General features: G+C 42.5%; 1 protein-coding gene across 1 annotated transcript in view; it reads right to left on the bottom strand.

Moving 5' to 3' along the window:
* The window catches only part of LOC138638114 (probable cation-transporting ATPase 13A4), a 385,556-nt gene that overhangs the window by 195,249 nt on the left and 166,255 nt on the right, over positions 1-24,052 (bottom strand). The window contains exons 12-15 of the mRNA XM_069727134.1: positions 19,805-19,993; positions 9,160-9,221; positions 8,709-8,859; positions 8,100-8,186 (exon numbers count right to left, since the gene is read on the bottom strand). Of these exons, the coding sequence (XP_069583235.1) occupies positions 8,100-8,186; positions 8,709-8,859; positions 9,160-9,221; positions 19,805-19,993 (489 nt within the window). The remainder of the gene's footprint in view (positions 1-8,099; positions 8,187-8,708; positions 8,860-9,159; positions 9,222-19,804; positions 19,994-24,052) is intronic.

Raw genomic sequence — 24,052 nt, forward strand, 5'->3', positions numbered from 1 at the left:
TGCAGGGTATTGAGAAAGTGTATATATCACATCGTGGAGGAGATTCAAGGAGACGCCTGCTCACTAGAGAGGCTTTTTGGATCTACAATCTAAATTCTCGTTATCCTGCAGGCATGAACAAGAAAAGTGAAATTATGTATCACTACTGTTAGTGTTTTAGTATGTTGTGTATGTTATAGTCTATTTTTAATATGTTCAGACATTTGTAGCTCTAGGACCTTACGAACCTGTCATGTGATTTGGGGGGCGTGTCTTAAACCTGTATGGGAGATATAGCGCGCTCATTCCTGGAGCTGCATGGGCATGAGTAAGACCGCTATAGGTCGAAACGCGTAGCCGTTTTCTTACAATCACCTGTCTGGTCCACTTGTTGTAAGGAATTTTTCTGCTTTTATTGCCACTTTGGATTAATAAAATTTGCTACTTTTTATCCATCTTGCTGGAGCTGGAGTGTCTACTTTGTTGGAAGTGCTGCTGCTGGACGTCTGGATCAGGACGGGCTCCTGTGCTCCGCTTTCGATGGTCTGGTTGGTGAGCTGGCTGCGACTTTTTTAGTCGCTTTTTTTTCTTGTTGCTGTATTCCCAATTTTATTATGTTAGGCCTTCGAAGCCTGTCTGCGGCCCATTCTTTCTACTACTCCTCCACTGACCAGACCACTGCTGCCTGTGTACCCCTGGAACCTATTTAAAAGTGCCTACAGCCCAATTTTGTTATGTTAGGCCTTCGAAGCCTGTCTGCGGCCCGTTCTTTCTACTACTCCTCCACTAACCAGACCACTGCTGCCCGTGTACCCCTGGAACCTATTTAAAAGTGCCTACAGCCCAATTTTATTATGTTAGGCCTTCGAAGCCTGTCTGCGGCCCGTTCTTTCTACTACTCCTCCACTGACCAGACCACTGCTGCCCGTGTACCCCTGGAACCTATTTAAAAGTGCCTACAGCCCAATTTTATTATGTTAGGCCTTCGAAGCCTGTCTGCGGCCCGTTCTTTCTACTACTCCTCCACTGACCAGACCACTGCTGCCCGTGTACCCCTGGAACCTATTTAAAAGTGCCTACAGCCCAATTTTATTATGTTAGGCCTTCGAAGCCTGTCTGCAGCCCGTTCTTTCTACTACTCCTCCACTGACCAGACCACTGCTGCCCGTGTACCCTTGGAACCTATTTAAAAGTGCCTACAGCCCAATATTATTATGTTAGGCTTTCGAAGCCTGTCTGCGGCCCGTTCTTTCTACTACTCCTACACTGACCAGACCACTGCTGCCTGTGTACCCCTGGAACCTATTTAAAAGTGCCTACAGCCCAACATTTTATGTTAGGCCTTCGAAGCATGTCTGCGGCCAGTTCTTTCTACTACTCCTACACTGACCAGACCACTGCTGCCCGTGTACCCCTGGAACCTATTTAAAAGTGCCTACAGCCCAACATTTTATTATGTTAGGCCTTCGAAGCATGTCTGCGGCCCGTTCTTTCTACTACTCCTACACTGACCAGACCACTGCTGCCCGTGTACCCCTGGAACCTATTTAAAAGTGCCTACAGCCCAATATTTTATTATGTTAGGCCTTCGAAGCCTGTCTGTGGCCCGTTCTTTCTACTACTCCTACACTGACCAGACCACTGCTGCCCGTGTACCCCTGGAACCTATTTAAAAGTGCCTACAGCCCAATATTTTATTATGTTAGGTCTTCGAAGCCTGTCTGCGGCCCGTTCTTTCTACTACTCCTACACTGACCAGACCACTGCTGCCCGTGTACCCCTGGAACCTATTTAAAAGTGCCTACAGCCCAATTTTATTATGTTAGGCCTTCGAAGCCTGTCTGCGGCCCGTTCTTTCTACTACTCCTACACTGACCAGACCACTGCTGCCCGTGTACCCCTGGAACCTATTTAAAAGTGCCTACAGCCCAATATTTTATTATGTCAGGCCTTCGAAGCCTGTCTGCGGCCCGTTCTTTCTACTACTCCTACACTGACCAGACCACTGCTGCCCGTGTACCCCTGGAACCTATTTAAAAGTGCCTACAGCCCAATATTTTATTATGTTAGGCCATCGAAGCCTGTCTGTGGCCCGTTCTTTCTACTACTCCTCCACTGACCAGACCACTGCTGCCCGTGTACCCCTGGAACCTATTTAAAAGTGCCTACAGCCCAATTTTATTATGTTAGGCCTTCGAAGCCTGTCTGCGGCCCGTTCTTTCTACTACTCCTACACTGACCAGACCACTGCTGCCCGTGTACCCCTGGAACCTATTTAAAAGTGCCTACAGCCCAATATTTTATTATGTTAGGCCTTCGAAGCCTGTCTGCGGCCCGTTCTTTCTACTACTCCTACACTGACCAGACCACTGCTGCCCGTGTACCCCTGGAACCTATTTAAAAGTGCCTACAGCCCAATATTTTATTATGTTAGGCCTTCGAAGCCTGTCTGCGGCCCGTTCTTTCTACTACTCCTCCACTGACCAGACCACTGCTGCCCGTGTACCCCTGGAACCTATTTTTAATTGCATAGAGCATCCTTTTTTTAATAGTAGGCGTACAAAGTCTGTCTGCGGTCCACTTTTGAAATTGTCCTCCACTGCCCAGAGCAATGCTGCCTGTGTACCCCTGTAACCTTTTTTAAACTGCAGTGAGCCACATTTCTGGTTTAAGGCCTACTACCTGTGTCTGTCTGCGCCACTCAATACAGCTGTGTTCCTTTGAAAAAAGCTGAGCGTCAATAGTCTTGTTTTCAGCCTCTAGGAATTTTAAAACTGCATTGGGGCTACAACTTTGGTAGGGCCTACTAACGGTGTCTGCCGCCCCAAGGTGTGCCCCAGGTTTCATCCACATTTCTTCGATCTTCCTACTCTCGTTTAGTAGTTGTTGCAAACTACACTGCATTAGGCCTACAAATTTGGTATGGGGTGTAGAGAGACGGTGTGTTACACTCCAAGGTGTTCCCCAGGTTTCGTCCACATTGCTTCGATCTTCCTACTCTCGTTTAGTAGTTGGTGAAAACTACACTGCATTAGGCCTACAAATTGGGTATGGGGTGTAGAGACGGTGTGTTCCACTCCAAGGTGTTCCCCAGGTTTCCTCGCCATTGCTTCGGTCTTCCGACTCTCGTTTAGTAGTTGTTGGAAACTACACTGCATTAGGCCTACAAATTGGGTATGGGGTGTAGAGACGGTGTCTTCCGCTCCAAGGTGTTCTCCAGGTTGCCTTTCCTGAGCTTCTATCTTCAGGCTCTTGTTAAATAGTGGTTAAATGGAACAACTGCATTTGGCGTACTAGTTGGTTTGGGGCCTACTAACAGTGTCTGCCGCTCCTTGCTGTTCTCCTGGTTTCCTGTCCTGAAATTCCATTTTCAGGCTCTTGTTAAGTAGTTGGTAATGTTAGACTGCATTTGGCCTACTAGTTGGGTTGGGGCCTACTATCGGTGTCTGCCACTCCTTGCTGTTCTCCTCCACTGAACAAAGCTGTGCCGCCTGTTTACTACTGTTGCCAATTTTGAACTGCATTTCGACTACTTACTGCTTTGGGCCTACTCTCTGTGTCAGCCTCTCATTCCAGTTGTCCTCCACTGCAATGCCCCCTGGTTACTCCTGTGTTACCAATTTTGAACTGCATTTAGCCCACTTTATTCTTTGGGCCTATATCTGTGTTTCCTCCTCATCCTGCCCATTGCCCAGCCAGTGATAGATGAGTCTGCTGGTACATTGACCCATAACGCAACATTTCCCATGCACGCTACACTGCAAGATTGTGACCCTGCTGAAAGTCAGGTCCCCCTTCCCGCATACCATACCACCTTACACGGGGACAAAGAGGAAGGTGCAGATGAAGGTGCAGGTTCCTTCATCAGATGGGGGAGGAATACTAGTTGGCGACGTCACTGGCACAGGGCCTCTCAGTACGCAAAAGTGTTGCTGCTGGTGGGAGGCGCCCCCGCCGTGCAAACACACCGCTGTACTTTGAGGGGCCCTGTGCCAGTGCCAATGCCAACGAGTGGGCCCCCCTTGCTTGCTCAGGATCACAGCACTTGCAAAGTTGAAATACTTACCTCTCCCTGCTCCACTGCCGTGACGTGGTCCAGATTTACTGGGCCCACTAATTACTTGAACCAGCCCTACCCCCCACAACTTTAGCCAAATGACCCCCAATTTCAAATGCCTTCCAATTATTATAAGCTAAATTACGATTGACAAGCTTCTGTAACAAGAATGGATGTTTTTGCCATTAAAATGGGCAGTGTAGGTGTTTTCCTGGCCTCCACTCACTGCCGACTATGCTCCCCCATTGACTTGCATTGGGTTTCGTGTTTCGGTCGATACCCGACTTTTCGCCATAATCGGCCGATTCCACTCGACTCGACTTCTAAGATAGTCGGGTTTCGCGAAACACGGCTCGACTCTAAAAAGGTCAAGGTTGCTCAACCCTATGAGTGGATTCACCACAGTAAAAACACAGCCCATTCCGACGTCTGTGTTTCTGCCATTCAGCTCTGGTCAAAGTCCTATCACACTGCATAGGCTCTGGCCTATGCTCAGAGAACACCGCCAGATGGTGCACAGCTTTGCGCTCACGCATGCGCCGATCGATCTGAATGGCCAAAGACATAGACTCATTCAGACCAGCAGGTGTGGGAAATCCCACCATGACATCCTTAAGGGCTTCAGAAAGACCCTTTCTGAAAATTGCCGCCAGGGCACATTCATTCCACTGAGTAAGCACAGACCACTTTCTAAACCTCTGACAGTACACCTCCGCTTCATCCTGACCCTGACACAAAGCCAGCAAGATTTTGTCTGCCTGATCCACTGAATTTGGTTCATCATAAAGCAATCCAAGCGCCAGAAAAAAACGCATCAACATCACGCAATGCCGGATCTCCTGGCGCAAGGGAAAATGCCCAGTCTTGAGGGTCACCACGTAACAAAGAAATAATGATTTTTACTTGTTGAGCGGGGTCACCAGAGGAGCGGGGTTTCAAAGCTAGAAACAGTTTACAATTATTTTTGAAATTCAAGAACCTAGATCTATCCCCAGAAAATAAGTCAGGAATAGGAATTCTAGGCTCTAACATAGGATTCAGAACCACAAAATCTTGAATGTTTTGTACTCTTGCAGTGAGATGATCCACACAAGAGGACAAACCTTGAATGTCCATAACTACACCTGTGTCCTGAACCACCCAAAGGTCTAGGGGATAAGAAAGACAAAACACAGTGCAAAGAAAAAAAAATGGTCTCAGAAGTTCTCTTATCCCTCTATTGAGATGCATTAATACTTACGGGCCAGCTGTACTGTTATGACCTGGTGGTTAGGAGCACCCGGAATGACCTGATAGTTAAACCACATACAGGACGAACTCTGGGATGTGGGAACTCTGCTGACCGCAAGCCCTAATCCTATCACACACACTAGAAATAGCCGTGGAGCGCTCCTGACCAGACCTAGGCGCCTCGTCACAGCCTAAGGGCTATCTAGCCCTAGAGAAGGAAAATAAAGCCTACCTTGCCTCAGAGAAATTCCCCAAAGGTAAGGAAGCCCCCCACATATATTGACTGTGAGTAAAGATGAAAGTCACAAACGCAGAAATGAAACAGGTTCAGCAAAGGGAGGCCACACTAACTAAATAGACAGAGGATAGGAAAGGTAACTTTGCGATCAGCACAAAAACCTACAAAGACCACGCAGAGTGTGCAAAAAAAGACCTCCGCACCGACTCACGGTGCGGAGGGGCCACTCTGCATCCCAGAGCTTCCAGCTAGCAAGACAAAATCATGAAAACCAGCTGGACAAGAAAACAGAGAACAAAATAAGACTATAAGGAACTTAGCTTCTGCAGGAGAAGGCAGGTCACCAGAGAGATCCAGGAGCGAACTGAACGAATGCAAAAACATTGACAGCTCGCCTAGAGTAACGATCTGAGAGGAGTTAAATAGAACAGCCAACCAAAGGATAAACCACGTCACCTGTGTAAGGAACCTCAGAAGCCGCAGCTTCACTCATAGCCACCAGAGGGAGCCCATAGACGGAACTCGCCGAAATACTATTCACGACCACAGGAGGGAGCTTGACAACAGAATTCACAACAGTGGAGGAGGCAGAAGCAGTATAAGAACTGTTAGATACAGATGTTTGTCCTGCAGGCCTTAGGGATTCAAAGACTTGTGGAGCAGCCCCTTGACCGCATGCCCCCGACAACCACCAGAGTCACCCTGTGCCCACTCAGCTAGATCTAACACCCTTGCCCATGCTTGCTCATCCAGATGTCAGTGGTGAAATGCACTCTGGCTGACACAGAATTTTCAGGGAATGGGTGATATTGTCTGCGACATGCTGGTATAGCGCTGGCACAGCTTACTTAGAGAAGTAATGGTGACTGTGCAACTGCTTCTGGGGAACTGTGACGACCATCAATTTTTGGAAACTGTCTGTATTTTCCAGGCGGAAAGGCAGCATTTCTGTGGATAACAGATTTGAGATGGTGGAGTTTAAACGCTTAGCTTTGGCATGTGTAAGAGGAAACATTCTTTTATGTGACCACAACTGCAGGACCGAGGACTGGCTGCTGTGCTGAGAGATGGTGGAATAGGATGAACAGTACAAACTGCAGGACTGTGAGTCAGGTGCAGGCATAGATGTTATGGTGAATTGAGAAAGATATCTTGTGCAAGGTGAAACAAAAAAAGCAGGCATCTCCACTTCCTTAACAGATTACGAACTCCCACTCACCCTGACTGTAGGTAAACAAGTGGATTTTCTGCTGTTGGAGACCTGTGTGAGTACACTTGGCATGTTAACAGAGGAGGAAGAAACAGCAGATGTGGTTGATAAGATGGACAGTGGTTGGCGAGGCCCACTAGTTGGCATTTTAGCGCATTGAGATTACCAGACTAATGCATGTTGATCATGCATGTGCCAGTTCATGCATGTAGTTGTCAAGTTATTTCAAATTTTGCCTCCACTGAGTTTTTTCTTTCAAATTTGCGAGTTGGGTCATTCTTTGTGGTCTCCAAAAAGGCCCAGGTTAGGCAACCCTTGCTGTCCCTGCGAACTGCACACTCACAACTTGCTGGCCACAGCCAGAAATGTGGCTGAGGATGCAGTGCTTGTCATGGTTGCATTACTCTGTGTCTGTGTTGGAAGCGGCAATGTAACCTCCTCGTCTTCCTCCCCTTCCACCCCCTCTGCTGAGCTGCGCATCTCTGAGTGGCCTCCTGATTGGGCCTCCTGGTTGATCATGTTTTACCAAAAATTCAATTTGTGCCAAACAAATTTGCAACAAATTGCTGGTAGTTTGGTTGCTCAAAGGATGCAACTTATTTTAATGAGTTTAACAGTAATCTAGCCTCAGTAATTTGAAAGTGAGCTGAGTCAAGGAGAGACAGAGATAGAGATAGAGATCGAGAAAGAGAGAGAGAAAGAGAGAGAAAAAGAGAGAGAGAAAAGATAGAGGAGACAGAGAGAATGCATGCACAACAAGTGATCCAAACTTACAGATAACTACTATCAGTCACAGAGGGTATAATAGTCTCTCCTGGTTGGTGCGTCGAGGCAAAAGGGCTGCCTTATAGATGATTGGTATTATTTAAGGCCAAAATAGGCCTGGTCTTTAAAATGCTGCATGTAATTATAATGTTCATTATACTGCTTTAAAAAAAAAATCACAGCACAACATGGTGTAAAATAAAAAATATGTATGTACAGTTTGTGTTACTGATCCTCCTCTTCCTTTAAAGTGCTGCTTGGGTCTGTTTTTTTTGTTGGTGATTAGCATGTGACTTTTGCAGCTAATCACTGGCCATAGAGGTTAAAAATGATTGGCTGCAGTGGTCACATAGCCATTTGTTTAACACAATGTACAGGTCCACAGATTGAAACCTGGGCACTGATTGATAGATGAGGAGCGGTTTGCATATATTATTTTTTTAACTATTTTATTGTATAGCTAGCTTGGCTACTTTTTTCAATACTTTTAAAGATTGAACCATCCCTTTAATACTGAAGATATTAAAGATTAAAAACATAATGAGTAACACATATAACATGCTAAACTTTTTCATAAAACTATTCTGAAAAATAACATTAGGAAAATGCAATTAACTTGCCTTTGCAGCAGTAGGTCCCGGTTTCACCATTGTGCAGCCTTTATATGGGTCATTTTCTCTGATTTTTACATTGTAATCTTCAAGTTCCTGTTCAGTATATTAAATTCAGATTTATTAATGACGGGTTATTTCCATCACAGCCATTTATACGTGAGTCAGTCTGCCTCTTTTATGCAGTTCTCAAATATTAGTGACCTCCTCTGCCTCTCCAACATACTTTTTTATGCGCAGTCATGTAATTTTGAAGTAAATTTATCCTCCATCTATTTTTCATTAATACCACTTACTTTTCCAGCCTTTTGTTAATGCTGTCCCAACTTGTTTACTTTTTTTGAGATGTATTGTTGCCATCAATTTTTAAATGTGGTATGTTTTTCAAATTAAAAGGAAAAATGTCTACTTTTCAACTTCTGATTTTTTTTATGTTCTGCGGTAAATAAAATATGTCAATAAGAAATTCTGAATCATTGCATTCTTGTTTTCTTTACATCTTACACAGCGCCCCAAAAGTTTTTGGAATTTGAGTTGTAGATGGATGTATAATAATAGAGGTGAATGGTATATTCTTATAAAATGTTAACATATAAATGTTTTTAACCTGTAACTTACCCAACCTGTTCCCTCAAACATCTTCAAGTCCAATGGATCTCCTAGTAATTTTCCATCCAATGTGATAAGTGAGTGGCAACTTGTCATTGCTTGAAGTATTGGACACCAGCATAGATTACCAGAAGAAGTGAAAAATGTCATATCCTGAAAACTAAAAATGTATGTTGGAGCACATAGCATTGTTTAGCTAATATTCATTTTAAATTTAAGAATGTCTAGAAAAAAGAAGTGAATGGATTAAAAATAGCAAACAGTGCAGACACCGTGGAGAGAGCAAGAATTAGTCAGAATAAGGGTCCATTGGGGCTTACTTAAAGAAGGAGAGCACAATTTACTGATTTAGAAAAATTAGGTTTGCTATTGAAAGATTGAATGTTGACATTGGCCACTGATTGAGCTTTCACTCCCGGCAGGCAAGCACTTTACAGTTGTTATGCTGATTAAAACTTACCAGCTTTTCTCACAAGGAAGAACACCATACAAATCCAAGATGTCCTCTGTCAAAGTGCCAGTCTATATAGAAATTAAATGAAACATTTTATGCAGATGTTGTAAATATTTTTACTCCAAGGCCACTTTAAGACAAGTAATACAGGCATAATTTAGCATCCTTATTTCAGTCACAGCATCTGGAACTACAGATTCTTCTGAGCTATTGGTAGATCACCATAAGATCCTATGATAAAATGGCCAAGATCTACTATAGGTCTACTATCACTATGACTATTAAGGAGAAAAGGAAAAGGAAAACAAATGCTATCAGTTCACAAATCTAGCAAAAATGTCCATGGATTCAGAAATTGTCCAATGCACATGTCCAAGAGGCCGGCATCCCCGGGTAAGCAGACAGGGTAAAGATAGTTGAAATCCAGCGGGTATGTGCACACGATCAGAAATGGCTCAGTGTTTCTTCAGGATTTGATGCAGGTGAAATCTGAAGCAAATCTGCATCTGAGGTCACTGGCAGGTCAAATGCATTTTTAATGCGTTTTTTCATTGCATGCACCTTGAAATAAAGCTAATTGAAAGCTGGCTTCTGGGAAGGGAAAAAAAGTCATATCCTGTTTGCTGATATTTTGGGGTATGTACACTTGGTCAGTAAACGCTGCGCGTTGGACGCTGCATACATCTGCAGCGTCCAACCTGCAGCTTCCAGCTGTTACAGCATAGTGCATGGGATTTCAAGAAATCTCATGCCCACTCATGCCACTATGCGTGCACTGATGCCCCCAGCTAACCCACAGAGAAGGAATACGGCGCGTGTTTCCAGACTGCAGCATGTCAATTTATGTATCGGAGACGCTCAGTCTCCGCTGCATAAATTACGCATAGACATAGACATGCGTATTCAGTGCGGTAACGCAACTTACTTTGCATGTGTAAAAATTTAAATAATGGTGAATATTGTGACAGAGCCAGAAGTAAATGACACAGGAAGTGGAGGAAAGCACAGAGAGAATCCTACAGCTACATATATACTACTACTATATAATTGTCTAAGGGTCACTTCCGTCTTTCTGTCTGTCTGTCTTTCTGTAACGGAAATCCCAAGTCGCTGATTGGTCGTGGCAAAACAGCCACGACCAATCAGCGACGGGCACAGTCCGGCGGCAAAATGGCCGTTCCTTACTCCCCGCAGTCAGTGCCCGCTCCATACTCCCCTCCAGTCAGCGCTCACACAGGGTTAATGGCAGCATTAACGGACCGTGTTATGCGGCGGTGTAACGCACTCCGTTAACGCTGATTTTAACCCTGTGTGACCAACTTTTTACTATTGATGCTGCTTCTGCAACATCAATATTAAAAAGATCTAATGTTAAAAATAATAAAAAATAAAAAATAGTTATATACTCACCGTCCGTCAACCCCTCGGATCCAGCCCAGGCCTTTCCCGCTCCTCGCGATGCTCCGGTGACCGCTTCATGCATTGCGACCTCGCAAGATGATGACGTAGCAGTCTCGCAAGACCGCTACATCATTATCTCGCGAGACCGCAATGCACTCTTGGGACTGGAACGAGTGAGGAGCATCGATAAACGCTTCGCCTGGGTCCGGGGGCCAATGGAAGGTGAGTATATAACTATTTTTTATTTTAATTATTTCTTTTAACAGGGATAAGATGTCCACATTGCTATATACTACGTGGGCTGTGCTATATACTACGTGGGCTGTGCAATATACTATGTGGGCTGTGCAATATACTACGTGGCTGTGCAATATACTACGTGGCTGTGCTTTATACTACGTGGGCTGTGCAATATACTATGTGGGCTGTGCAATAAACTATGTGGGCTGTGCAATATACTACGTGGCTGTGCAATATACTACGTGGCTGTGCTATATACTACGTGGGCTGTGCTATATACTACGTGGCTGTGTTATACACTCCATGGGCTGTTATATACTACGTGGGCTGTGCTATATACTACGTGGGCTGTGCTATATACTACGTGGGCTGTGTTATACACTACATGGGCTGTGTTGTATCCTGCGTGCGTGGGCTGTTATATACTACGTGAGCTGTGTTATATGCTACGTGGGCTGTTATAAACTACGTGGCTGTGTTATATGCTATGTGGGCTGTTATACACTCCATGGGCTGTGCTATATACTCCGTGGGCTGTGTTATATACTAGGTGGCTGTGCTATTTACTCCATGGGCTGTGCTATATACTACGTGGCTGTGCTATATACTACGTGACTGTGCAATATACTACGTGGCTATGCTATGTACTACGTGGCTGTGCTATTTACTACATGGGCTGTTATATACTATGTGGCTGTGCTATATACTACGTGGCCGGCCGTGAACAATCAGCGGCAGGTGCAGTCCGGCCGTGAATTGGCGCGGGATTTGAACCACGCTTCGCTAAGTGGTCGCGGTTGGCCGAATCCTGTGTATTCATTGCATTATTCTAAAATCTTCATAAATAAACCACATACATATTCTAGAATACCCAATGCATTAGAATCGGGCTACCATCTAGTGATAAATAAGCACACAGACACCCAGAATAAAGTATTTTAGTTGAAATAATGACACAAACTCCATTAATAGATCTTAATTAATCCTTACTTACTGCATTGTCTATTCCATCGATGCCCTTGTCTGTTGGAAGAGAATTCAAATAAAAAAGCAACAATATTCCTAACCTGTCCAATGAGAAGATATACATAATGTCCCATGATGAGTACAGCTATGCTACATCTGGATGCCTTCGGCTGAACGGTGGCATTATGCCACCATTCAGCCTGACATGCCGAACACAGCTGATGGCCGGAGATAACTCGGTCCCTGGCGGTCACTTGCATTGCAGTTCTCGCGATCAGCTGATCGTGAGAACCTGGTGGTCACTTGCACTGCAGTTTCTCGCAATCAGCTGATCGGGAGAACTGAAGTGCACATGTACTTCTAGCTAATACAAGGTTCACCATTATTTAAATTAGTACACATGCATAGTAAGCTGCGTTCCCGCACTTAATACGCATGTTACTAGGAAGATAATGCTGTTTTACCGCATCTAAATAAAGTGTAAATTGACATGCTGCAGTCTGGAAAGACGCGCTGCATGTTCGTCTCCGCAGGTAAGCCGCCGTGAGCATCGGTGCACGCATAGTGGGCATGGGATGTCTTGAAATCCCATCCACTGTGCTATAACATAAGGCCACTGCCGGTTGGACGCTGCGGATGTACGTAACATCCAACCAGCAGCATTTACTGACCTTGGGAACATACCCTTAAAAAACTTTATTGGCTCAACATTAAAAAACAATAAAACACACCATGGGTGGACATGAAACACCTGACGTCTTTCAGACAATGATGTCCTTAGTCATAGGTATGTCCAAAACGAATCAGGTGTTTCATGTCCCTCAATAGTGTGTTTTATTGCTTTGGAATGTTGATCCAATAAACTATTGAATTTTAACAGCTCCAGTGCTGGATCTCAGTTATTTTTACCCTGTCTGCTTACTTGGGGATGCCGACGAATGCGTTGGAAAATTTCTGAATCCATTAATAGTTTGCTAGATTTGGTAAGCTGATGGTGCTTTTTTTTTTAGTGATAGTAGATCTGTGGTAGATCTTTGCTATTTTACCATAGTGATGGGGATCTAGCAATAGCTTGGAAGAATTCATGCCCCCCATGGTTTGTTTTATTGTTTTTTAATGTCGATCCAATAAAGTATTGAATTTTAAAGTTCAGTACTGGATCTCAACTACCTTTAGGATAACTATTAAAGAAAATAAAGTAACTTTTACGATGAAGAGCAGCAATCAAACATGTTTTCACCTAGAAAATATACACCTCTTATTAAAAAAAACCTGACATGACATTCATTTTGTCTCTAGTTTGTGTAGCATGAATCAGTTAGGCTGCATTATTGCAATTGTGTATGTTTTCTCTGAAACACTGTGGTAGTTCAAAGAGAACTTTGAATTTTGAAAAGTCGGCAAAGGACTATTTGTTTCAAATGAATAGTTTTCAATGACAAGTCTGGTCCCGTTGATATTCACACCCCCTGATTCCCTGTTGTTGACAAGCCATTCTGTGCACACATAGGGAGAGCTGAGGCACATCTAGGGGAGGCAAGCGAGGCATTTGTCTAGGACTAAGCTGGCAGGGGGGAGTATAGCCGCCTGATACAGAGGTTCAACATTTCTCCCCGACAACATTTTGCCACTTTTGTCACCCACCGTAATGGGAGTCAGCCATTCTCTGTGTCAGCTGTCAAGCTCCCAGTCATCAGTTGTGTTCAAATCTTTCAGGTGTGAATACTAATTCTGACCGAATCAGGGAGATCACTTACAAAATCCTAAAGAGGGTATTACAAACTCATTAATTCATGAAATAATACACTATTCCCTATGTATAAGAGGGAAAAACAAGGCATAGAAAGAAAATAAAAATGTACAATATTTTATTATGACAAATAATTAAAAACTTTGTTATTTTCTTTCTATGCTTTTTTCCCCTCTTATACATAGGAAATAGTGTATTATTTCACAAATCAGGGAGATGTCAGCAATGTGATCGGGTCATGTGATTACAGTTGCTGATGTTACTCCTTGGTACCACATAGGTGGCAAAAGTTTGGTGTGGTAAGTGCCCAATGGATATGAAGACATCAAAGATTTATTGTAAAAAGGGGAATGAGGAGGAAAGTTGAGAACTCAATACGAGGACAGAGGGTGGGCAGAATAAATAAGGACACAGTATGGGAAGAGAGGTGGATGGAGCATGGGGAGAGTGTATGTGGATGTAGTATTGATGAGCAAATGAGGAGAAATTTGGGGACAGTGTGGGGAGCTTAGGGGGAAGGGTACAGACACAGTATGGGGAGCAAAGGGGTGGAATATGTGCAGATACAGAATGGAGAGTATAGAGTGGAATTATTTTGAGGACACAGTATGGGTATCAAGGGGGATGGGTGGTTACACAATATGGGGAGTGAGGGGACAGAATGGGTGCAGACACAGTATGGGGAGTAAGGGGGATGGATGCTTACACAGTTTGAGACAGCAAAGGAGGATTGTTACAGACTATTTAGTGAAATTGTGTGGGGAGACAGCATGGGAAGAGAAAAATGTGAGGGAACACAGAATAGAGACTGGGTATTGTGGGGGGCAGTATGTAGATGGGTCAGCATGTGGGTACTTTGTGAGGCCATAGAAAGGAGGGGACAGTATGCCGAGGATGGGAAATGTGATGAAGAAGCAGCGTATAGGACAGTATAGTTGGACACCGTTTGAGAGAAAATAATGAAAATGGGGACCAGTATGGAAAGGTAGAGGGCAGAGTTGTGAGTATGCACCATAAGAGAGACAATATCTGGGTCATATTTTGTGCCGAGAACATAATGAGGGCAATTATTTTTCAGGTGCACAGAGTATGGCAGATTTTTATTCAGTAGAATTGTAATGATACTGCTAAATTTAAGGGTATCGTGTGGGATGTGATGCATAAGACTAGAGAAGATATAAGTCTGCAGAGATGAGCTGTGGTTGTGCAAAAATCATACTGGCATCTGGACAAGATGAAGAAAAGAAAGAGAATGACTCTAATCAGAGACAAAGTCATCTATAAGGTACCTGGATGTACATGTTTAATTGTGATACTGACTGTATACATTGTGATACTTCGTGTAAACATATAACCCTGACCCATTACCCTACCCATGGGATGGGTAACACCCTACTCAGTCAATAAACATACTGATCAGCTAGACAATTATTAAACTGCGTGCTGAATCAAAGAGTGTTTTGATTTTTTTCAATAAAAAGTTATAGCTTTATTGAACAAACAAATACAAACAAATACAAAAGATAAAACAATGCCTCAAAACCATACAGATGAATCTACTGGCAGGTAGGCGTAGAGCAAAATCTAATACTAGCAAGGGAGCAACAGATAAAATGAACATTCCTGAATAAATCAGATTTTTAAGCAATAGAGCATGCTGAGAAAATACCTCCCATAACTTCACATCACCAATTTCTCAAGAATTAAGATATCAATGTCAACTATTTACATATAATTATCCAAATCAAGCGATATGAAAAAATAGAGGCTCAAACAGCATGCTCCATTGTACAAAGCTTAAATAAATCCTGTTGGGTGCACCGAGGTGCTATCAAATTTGTGCACTTAGAAATATAGTCTGTTTGATGCACACACCTTTTCAAAATTGTCAGTTGCTAAAATACACTGAATCCACTGAAAATGTGGATTTAAACAACCGTGCACATGCTGATTAGCATATTCAGGCCAGATACATAGATTTATAACAGAAGGGGCACACTAATTAAAATGTAGTCTCATAGAAAATAATTAATACAACATAGTGGCAACAACTACCATATGTAATGTAACGGCTCCATTGTATTAAGCCAAAAATTAGATCATATGTCGGTAAACAACCATACTGCCACGCAAAGACCGAAGTGCACCTTTAAAGTAGCCTAAACCAGACTTGAATGCCAGTCAGGCATTGAAGGGTATAGTAGGTAAAGCAAAATAATGCATCCGCCTAGCAATCTAGACCGGACATGGTGTTATATATATCAAACACTGCATATATCCATGAATGACAGTGCAGAGGATAAAAAAACCTAATGGTACATATTACCCTTGGAATGCAGTGCTCCCCGCTAAACACCCACGTGGCACGCCGATTCCTGCCAAACCCCAGGGGTTCATGATCAGCAGTCTGATCATGACTGATTGCAACAACTCCCAGTATGTCCTTACTATTATTAAGGATGTACTGGAAGTTGTTCATATGATACAAATGCATATGGGCCTGACCTAATATTACAATTGATGTAGTATGCACTGATATCATATTCATCTATTGATGGTGGCCTAATGATGTATGGATGCGCTGATGGTGTTTCTTGCAATGTATTTCTGTACAACAGAGGGTTTTGATGCTGTGTTTCTGAACTAATGGGGGTTATACCAATGTATTTATGTACTGATGATGAATTTGTGTACTGCTGGTGGTTCTGGTGATGTATTTCTGCACTGATGAGGGTGGTGATGCTGAGTTTATATGGTTCTGATGATGCATTATTGTGCTGTTATTGGTTTTGATTCTCTCCACATGTAACAATCCATAACTTGAAAGATTATGTGATACATGGCTATGTTAATAAAGTGTTAAGTAGTCTGATAAGTTAAGGGATTCTATATTTTTATTTATTTTAGGAGCATTACAGGGATTGTCCAAGTTTATGATGAGTCAATAGTCATCCTATGTGACCGCAGACTTCTGATTCCTGACAATATGCAGTGCACGCTGCCAGGATTCATTGGTGCTGGTGGTGAGAGTGGGAGATTGCAAAACCACAAGTATGGGGAGAGACTTGTCAGTGTTAGGGAGCAGGGCAAAGAGAAACCTTAGGAAAAGGCTTTCGACTAATCATCCAAAACACATAGCATCTGAAAGTAGGTTTTCTCTAAAATATCACAGTGTATCAGATTAAAACATAGAAGGATACAATAAAGTGGACAGTGTCTGACTCATGATTCAGGCAGCAGGTATCTAATATCAGGGTCACAATAAGAGTTTTCTAGACTAATAAACAGTGTGCTAGGGCAGTAAGAAGAGGATTGGACAGTGGGTGGCGGGGTGGCCGGAATAGACAATCATGACTCTAAGATAAGTATTAGGTTTTTTTGTTATTTTTTTCCTGGCCTTGATCCAAATTACATACAAATATCTAGTTTGCAATCTCAGGAATGCCTGTACGTATCCATTTGACACATTATTTATTTATTTTTTGATGACCACAAAAGACTGCTGAAAAATTTTTTCAATTGTACTGCATTTTCTAAAGAAATTATTTTTATGTATTTGACATATTGTTTTACATATTGTTTTCAATGGAAGCAGGGCCATATACAGCGATTCAGATTAGTGGTGTTTACTATTAGTTTTATTTTGTTTATTTTCTTCCTTTTTTTGTGATCTGATTGCACACGCTGCCACAAATAAGGTCATAATGACCTTTGTTTGGCATTTGAACATGTCTCTGCATTATTTTTATAGCTGATTTCCCCTGTACCTGGGGCAAGTATATCGATCACACGACACTGGGTACATAATAAATCAAATCTGCTTTCTCTGTGGAGAGTTTGGCTAAAGGTACCGTCACACTAAAGGTACAGTCACACTAAGCGACGCTGCAGCGATACCGACAACGATCCGGATCGCTGCAGCGTCGCTGTTTGGTCGCTGGAGAGCTGTCACACAGACAGTTCTCCAGCGACCAACGATCCCGAGGTCCCCGGTAACCAGGGTAAACATCGGGTTACTAAGCGCAGGGCCGCACTTAGTAACCCGATGTTTACCCTGGTTACCATCGTTAAAGTAAAAAAAACAACCACTACATACTTACCTACCGCTGTCTGTCCCCGGCGCTCTGCTTCTCTGCTCTGGCTGTGAGCGCCGGGCAGCCGGAAAGTAGAGCGGTGACGTCACCGCTCTGCTTTCCGGCCGCTGTGCTCACAGCCAGTGCAGGAGGAGTGCAGAGAAGCCCAGTGCCGGGGACAGACAGCGGAAGGTAAGTATGTAGCGTTTGTTTTTTTACTTTAACGATGGTAACCAGGGTAAACATCGGCCCTGCGCTTAGTTACCCGATGTTTACCCTGGTTACCAGCGAAGACATCGCTGAATCGGTGTCACACACACCGATTCAGCGATGTCTGCGGGGAGTCCAGCGACGAAACAAAGTTCTGGACTTTCTTCCCCGACCAGCGACATCACAGCAGGGGCCTGATCGCTGCTGCCTGTCACACTGGACGATATCGCTAGCGAGGACGCTGCAACGTCACGGATCGCTAGCGATATCGTCTAGTGTGACGGTACCTTAAGTCAGCCAGCCAGCTCACGAATCCCAAGCTTTACAATATTCTGCAAGCTGCTTACTATGCAGTGATATTTTAAATTTACGAAAACATTTAGGTAAACATTACCATTAGTGGTACCATGAATGGAAGGTCTGAACATCTGATGTTTGCTGTCCTGTCCTCTGTATGACAGCACAGCAAACATGGGCTGGGATCGATGGTAAGATTATTACCACCAATCAGAGAGCTGCGGTTTTCAAGCTGTCAGGTGGCAGCATGAGCCAAAACCTGTTACCAGTGGTGTTACCAGCGACAGCAGGGGCCACTGATGATAGTATTTATCAGCCGATGCCTGTGTAAGGGGGTCATAAAAGTGGTCTTGTACCTCAAACACGTCCCGGTTAACTGTATGTGTATTGTCACCTTGTAATATTGTTAAACAGTGTATTTATGGTTGTATTTAATATTCTGTATCTAGTGCTGATTATTGTATATTGTTGTTAGGAAAAGTGCAGTACCCTAGTTATGACACTAGATGGGGATACATTTGTAATATAGTTATCTAGGAGGATAAGATAGAGGGTTTTTCCTGTTTCTAGTTAGAGGGCCGGGGAGCCCGTACAGGGTGGATGACTCCGTAACGTTCCAAGTAGGAAGGCGAGTCGTCCAGGGGCCAGTAGGCCAGATGTGCAGCAGTGCAACAGGAAAGGACTAGCAGTTTAGAAGGAAAGGGATGAAGTGCAGAAGGAAAGGGATGCAGGTCGCTTCATCATGTGGCAGCTTACTGCATGGGCTGATGCCCTCATGTTCGAAATGGACAGAGGAACTCCTGAAAGTAGTGAAGCTGAACAGGGAGGACGCTGCAATGCCAGATTAGACAGCACGAACCGGGAACCTACTGAAGGTAGTAGGAAAGAGCACAGGGAAAGATAAAGAAGTGAACTGTGTGGTCCTCTATGTTGACGCTGTTACGGACATGGACGTGGTGCGTATGAAAACAAATAGAGCTCTATGTATAAAGTTGGAACCGGACTCTGTCTCTTTATGTACTAAAGTAAAGGAAGAAGTTTGTCTGCCACTCAGGAAGGACCCTGAGAACCAGGCAATTGAGACAGTGAGATTGTGTGTATGTGGTGCGGGTGGCTAGGAGGCGCTAAAGCAGACATCTGTGAGGGCCATGACTATGACCCTGGCTGCCGCTCAAACCTGCACTATACATTTTTTTTTAATGCCGAAATGACATGGGGTCTGTTCTATTTTTAATAACCAGAACACGCAAAACTGACAGCGACAGCAGGCGTAGGCTGATAGGAATGGTACAAGTAGAGACCAGCAGGTAAAATTTTTGCAACCAATCACAGCTGCTTGCTCACGCTTTCATCTGACAGCATGGGAACCGTAGCACTCTGACCAGCAGTAATAATCTTATCGCCGATAAGAGCCACCGGTGTTACTCTGCATGACAGCGCGGAATACACCCAATACACCCAATGTTCGGGGTGCCAAACCCAAACAGTAACATGCACTTCCTGGAGAAGTCCATTATCGGGGTCCACGCCAGAACAGTAAGTGTTTGGTATGGACCCTGAACAGTAAAGTTTGGGTTCGTCCATCATTAAGTATCAATTCTTGCTTATTTTTTACCCTTTGTAATATCATAATGGAGCTCTGTATTGTGCAGAGAATAATGCATACAGCTTGCAACAAGGATCCACTGAAACAGACAAACCAAATTGAACTTACTTTATCAAAACACACAAGGTTCAACTGCCCAGCTAAATTGATCCGTTGAGGACTAATACAGAAGATGTCCTGTTTTTTCAGCCTTGTTTGACCGCACAGTAGACAAATTGTAATTGATGCAGGAAGGGTTGCGTTAACCACAATAGTTAGCATCAAAAATGACATTAGCACAATGTCATGAACACTGGCCTGGGAAAGCAATGCAAGAATTTTTAAAATTACATTATTTGACGTATTTGTATACATTGTTACACAAAAAATCCATGTGAAATTGTAGATACTATATATTTTTCTAAAAATGATTTAGTCACAAATATTGCATAGAAATAAATAAAAATGGAAATGGGTACAGATGGCACCTTGAAGCAGGTATCCACTACTTATGACACCCACATAGGGTATTGAAAGACTGCTGATATGGAGACTGTCACATCATTAACAGATAATGTGCACACCTGGCAGGTACTGTTCATATCTATTCCCCTATTTTATTCATAGCAACAAGTTCATGACAGGCATGCACACTGGGCTCAACATCAGCTGTGTCTCTCTGCACCTGGTAAATGGAGAGGTGCTGGACAACCCTTTTTTATTTTCATATCTGGCAGATTTGTTGCAGAGATTTCAGCAAAAATCTCATTCATCTATGTTGGTATTGCATAAATCCATGTGCTCACGAATTAAAGAATCTACCGAATGTAACAATAGTCTACTAATGTAAGCCTCCATGAACAGATTCCACCTCATGAGTGTGTAGTGATGGTGAATAGAAATGAGCAGATCTACACTTCACAAAATGTTTCTTCAAAATGTGATTTGCTGTGAATTATTATTATAATTAAATGCCTCTAATATGTGTATAACACTCTGAATTTGAGCACTCGCATGCAAACAAACCTTTCACAAAGACATCAAACTATCTGGCTGGGGGAAAATAGATGGTAAGCGGTGAAAACTGGCAGCTTATTTAACCGCACACAGCAGTTTTAGAAATTGTAAGATACTTATATTGTATAAACAGTCTAAATGTTATCCCTTTTAGGACAGGAAAGATATATATATATATCTTGGTACAGTGTTAGGGTATATGCACACGTTCAGGTTTTTTTGCGTTTTTTTCACTTTTTTTGCGATAAAAACGCAATAAAACCGCATTAGAAACTGCAGACATATGCATCCTATCATTTAGAATGCATTCTGCAATTTTTGTGCGCATGATGCGTTTTTTTCCGCGAAAAAAACGCATCGCGGTAAAAAAGCAGCATGTTCATTAATTTTGCGGTTTTTTTTTCACATTTTTCCCGCTATTCTATGCATTTGGAAAAAACACAAGAAAAAACGCATCACAAACGCACAAAAAACACATCAAAAATGCGCAAAAAACACAAAATGTCAGGTTTTTGTCAGGAAAAGTTCTAACAGATATCCTGACGTATGCACATAGCCTTAGCCAGTAGATAGAAAAATATTTAGAATTGAGAGTCCTCAGTGGTTGATACCTTTAAATGGCTAACTGAAAGTTCTTTTCAGTTAGCCATTAAAAGGTATCAACCACTAAGGACTATGTTTCCCTTTTAGGAGGCGGATGCATGCATTGGTGTTGTTTATACAGCGGCAGTGCATACAGAAGAAGGCACATGGCATTTTCACAAAGTTGGGTGCAAAAATTATCCCTGTTTTGGGAGTATCGATAGTTTAGCACTTTGCTAAGTAAAGAAACAATATCATAAAATGGTGTTCCTGCCTTTGTTTTTTAAACTGTTATACTGTGAGTGATAGATGCCCCCACCCCCCCAAGATTGGACAAGCTGGGCTATGTGATCTGATTGCTGGAGGGTATTATGGGGATGCCAAAATCTGTGCCTGACACCAACAGCATTCTGACTGAGCTTTCATGTTTTGTTCACACGTGGGTTAGACTGGCTAACCAACTAGAAAACTTGTACAGCTGCTACTTAAAAAATTAGAATATCATCATAAAGTAAATTTATTTCAGTTCTTCAATACAAAAGGTTAACCTCATATATTATATAGAGTCATTATATAGTGATCTATTTCAAGTGTTTATTTCTGTTAATGTTGATGATTATTGCTTGCAGCAAATGCAAACTCAAAAGTAATTACCTCAGTAAATTACAATACTTTATACTTTATCACACCAGCTTGAAAAATTATTCTAACATCTGAAATGTTGACCTACTGAATTGTATGTTCAGTAAATGCACTTAATCCTTTTGCATCAATTACTGCATCAATGCGGCGTAGCATGGAGGCGATCAGCCTGTGGCACTACTGAGGTGTTATGGAAGCCCAGGTTGCTTTGATAGCAGCCTTCAGCTCATTTGCATTGCTGGGTCTGGTGTCTCTCATTTCCTCTTGACAATACCCCATAGATTTTCTATGGGGTTAAGGTCAGGAGAGTTTGCTGGCCAATCAATAACAGTGATGCTGTTGTTTTTAAACCAGGTATTGGTACTTTTGGCAGTGTGGACTGGTGCCAAGTCCTGCTGTAGAATGAAATTTCTATCTCCAGAAAGCTTGTCAGCAGAGTGAAGCATGAAGTGCTCTAAAATTTCCTGGTAGACGGCTGCGCTGACTTTGTTCTTGATAAAACACAGTGGACCTACACCAGATGATGACATGGCTCCCCAAACCAGCACTGATTGTGGAAATTTCACACTAGACCTCAAGCAGCTTGGATTGTGGCCTCTCCACTCTTCCTCCAGACTCTGGGACCTTAATTTCCAAATGAAATGCAAAATTTACTTGCATTTGAAAACAACACCACTGAGTAACAGTCCAGTTCTTTTTCTCCTTGGCCCAGGTAAGACACGTCTTGCATTGTCTATTGGTCAAAAGAGGCTTAACACAAGGAATGCAACATTTGTAGCCCATGTCCTGGATACGTCTGTGTGTTGTGGCTCTTAAATCAATGACTCCAGCAGCAGTCCACTCTTTGTGAATCTCCCAAAATTTTGGAATGAAAAAGAAAAAATAATCTCCAGCATGGATCGTCTAAAAAGTCAATTTATTGAAAACACTTTAAAATGCAAACATTTGCAAAAAAGAGATGGGGGTCCCAGGTGGTCAACGCCGACGCGTTTCGACCATCAGGTCTTAGTCATGGCGTGAAAATGGAACCACATATTAACATTTTATACAACACAGAACACTAAAAGAACAAGTGCTTAGATTAAAACTCAGGTGGGCAATCAGAACATTCATTAGATTAACCCCCTGTGAACTGCAAAAGAGAAAGACATGTCTATGGAAAAAGAACCACAATGGTGTATCAAAAAATTACATTAGCCGGAGTAATAGAACCAATTCACAGTGTGTACAATATTAAATATCACCTTCTTATGGAGAGGAAAAAAATAAAAAAATAAAAATAAAAATAAAAATAAAAAAACAATTGTAAAAAAAAAAAAAAAAAAATTGGATTATATGAAATAAATATATGAAATTACGGTATTACATTAATCTAACTGCAAAATGAGGTCAAGACGTTTGTTCAGCCCTGAGGACACCCTTGACTGTAGAGAAAATATCCAAAAGGATTCACGATTTAATATCTTACGTCTATGATCACCGCCTCTAGGGGGTTTATGCACTTTTTCAATAGCAGTCACTTTAATCATGCTGGTATTACCTGCATGGATTGTTTTGCAGTGGTGAGAGACTGCAGAAATGTTATATGATGTATTATTAAGTGCAGATTCTGAGATATGCTTACAAAACCTTCTTTTTAGAGGGCCCACTGTGCAGCCCACATATTGCAGTTTACATAAGTCGCATTCTATCAAGTAAATGACACCTTCTGAGTTGCAATTCATGTGCGTTCGAATCGGATAAGTAATGCCTGTCACACTAGAGGTGAAACTAGTAGTTTTTCTTACGAAATTACACGTTTTACACGGGTGGTGACCACATTTAAAAAAAACCTTATATGTTAACCAGGCACTATTTCCTGCAGTCAATTTACTGTGGAGATAAAGACTCGGAGATAGGATGTCACGTAAGGAAGGTGCTTTTTTGGCAAGATATCGTATGTGAGTACGATCTAAAATATGTGCTAGCTTCACATCACTATATAAAATAGGAACATACTTTTTCACAATTTGAATTATTTCTGCATACTGCGGACTATATACTGTGGAAAAATTTATCGTACTCAGAGAGTGAGAGGCAGACTTTGTGTGTTTATTCTCATTAAGCCTTTTTCTTTTAATTTTTTTCATTTTATTA

The sequence above is a fragment of the Ranitomeya imitator genome, chromosome 5 (assembly GCF_032444005.1).
Source record: "Ranitomeya imitator isolate aRanImi1 chromosome 5, aRanImi1.pri, whole genome shotgun sequence".
In the NCBI taxonomy this organism is placed as follows: domain Eukaryota; kingdom Metazoa; phylum Chordata; class Amphibia; order Anura; family Dendrobatidae; genus Ranitomeya; species Ranitomeya imitator.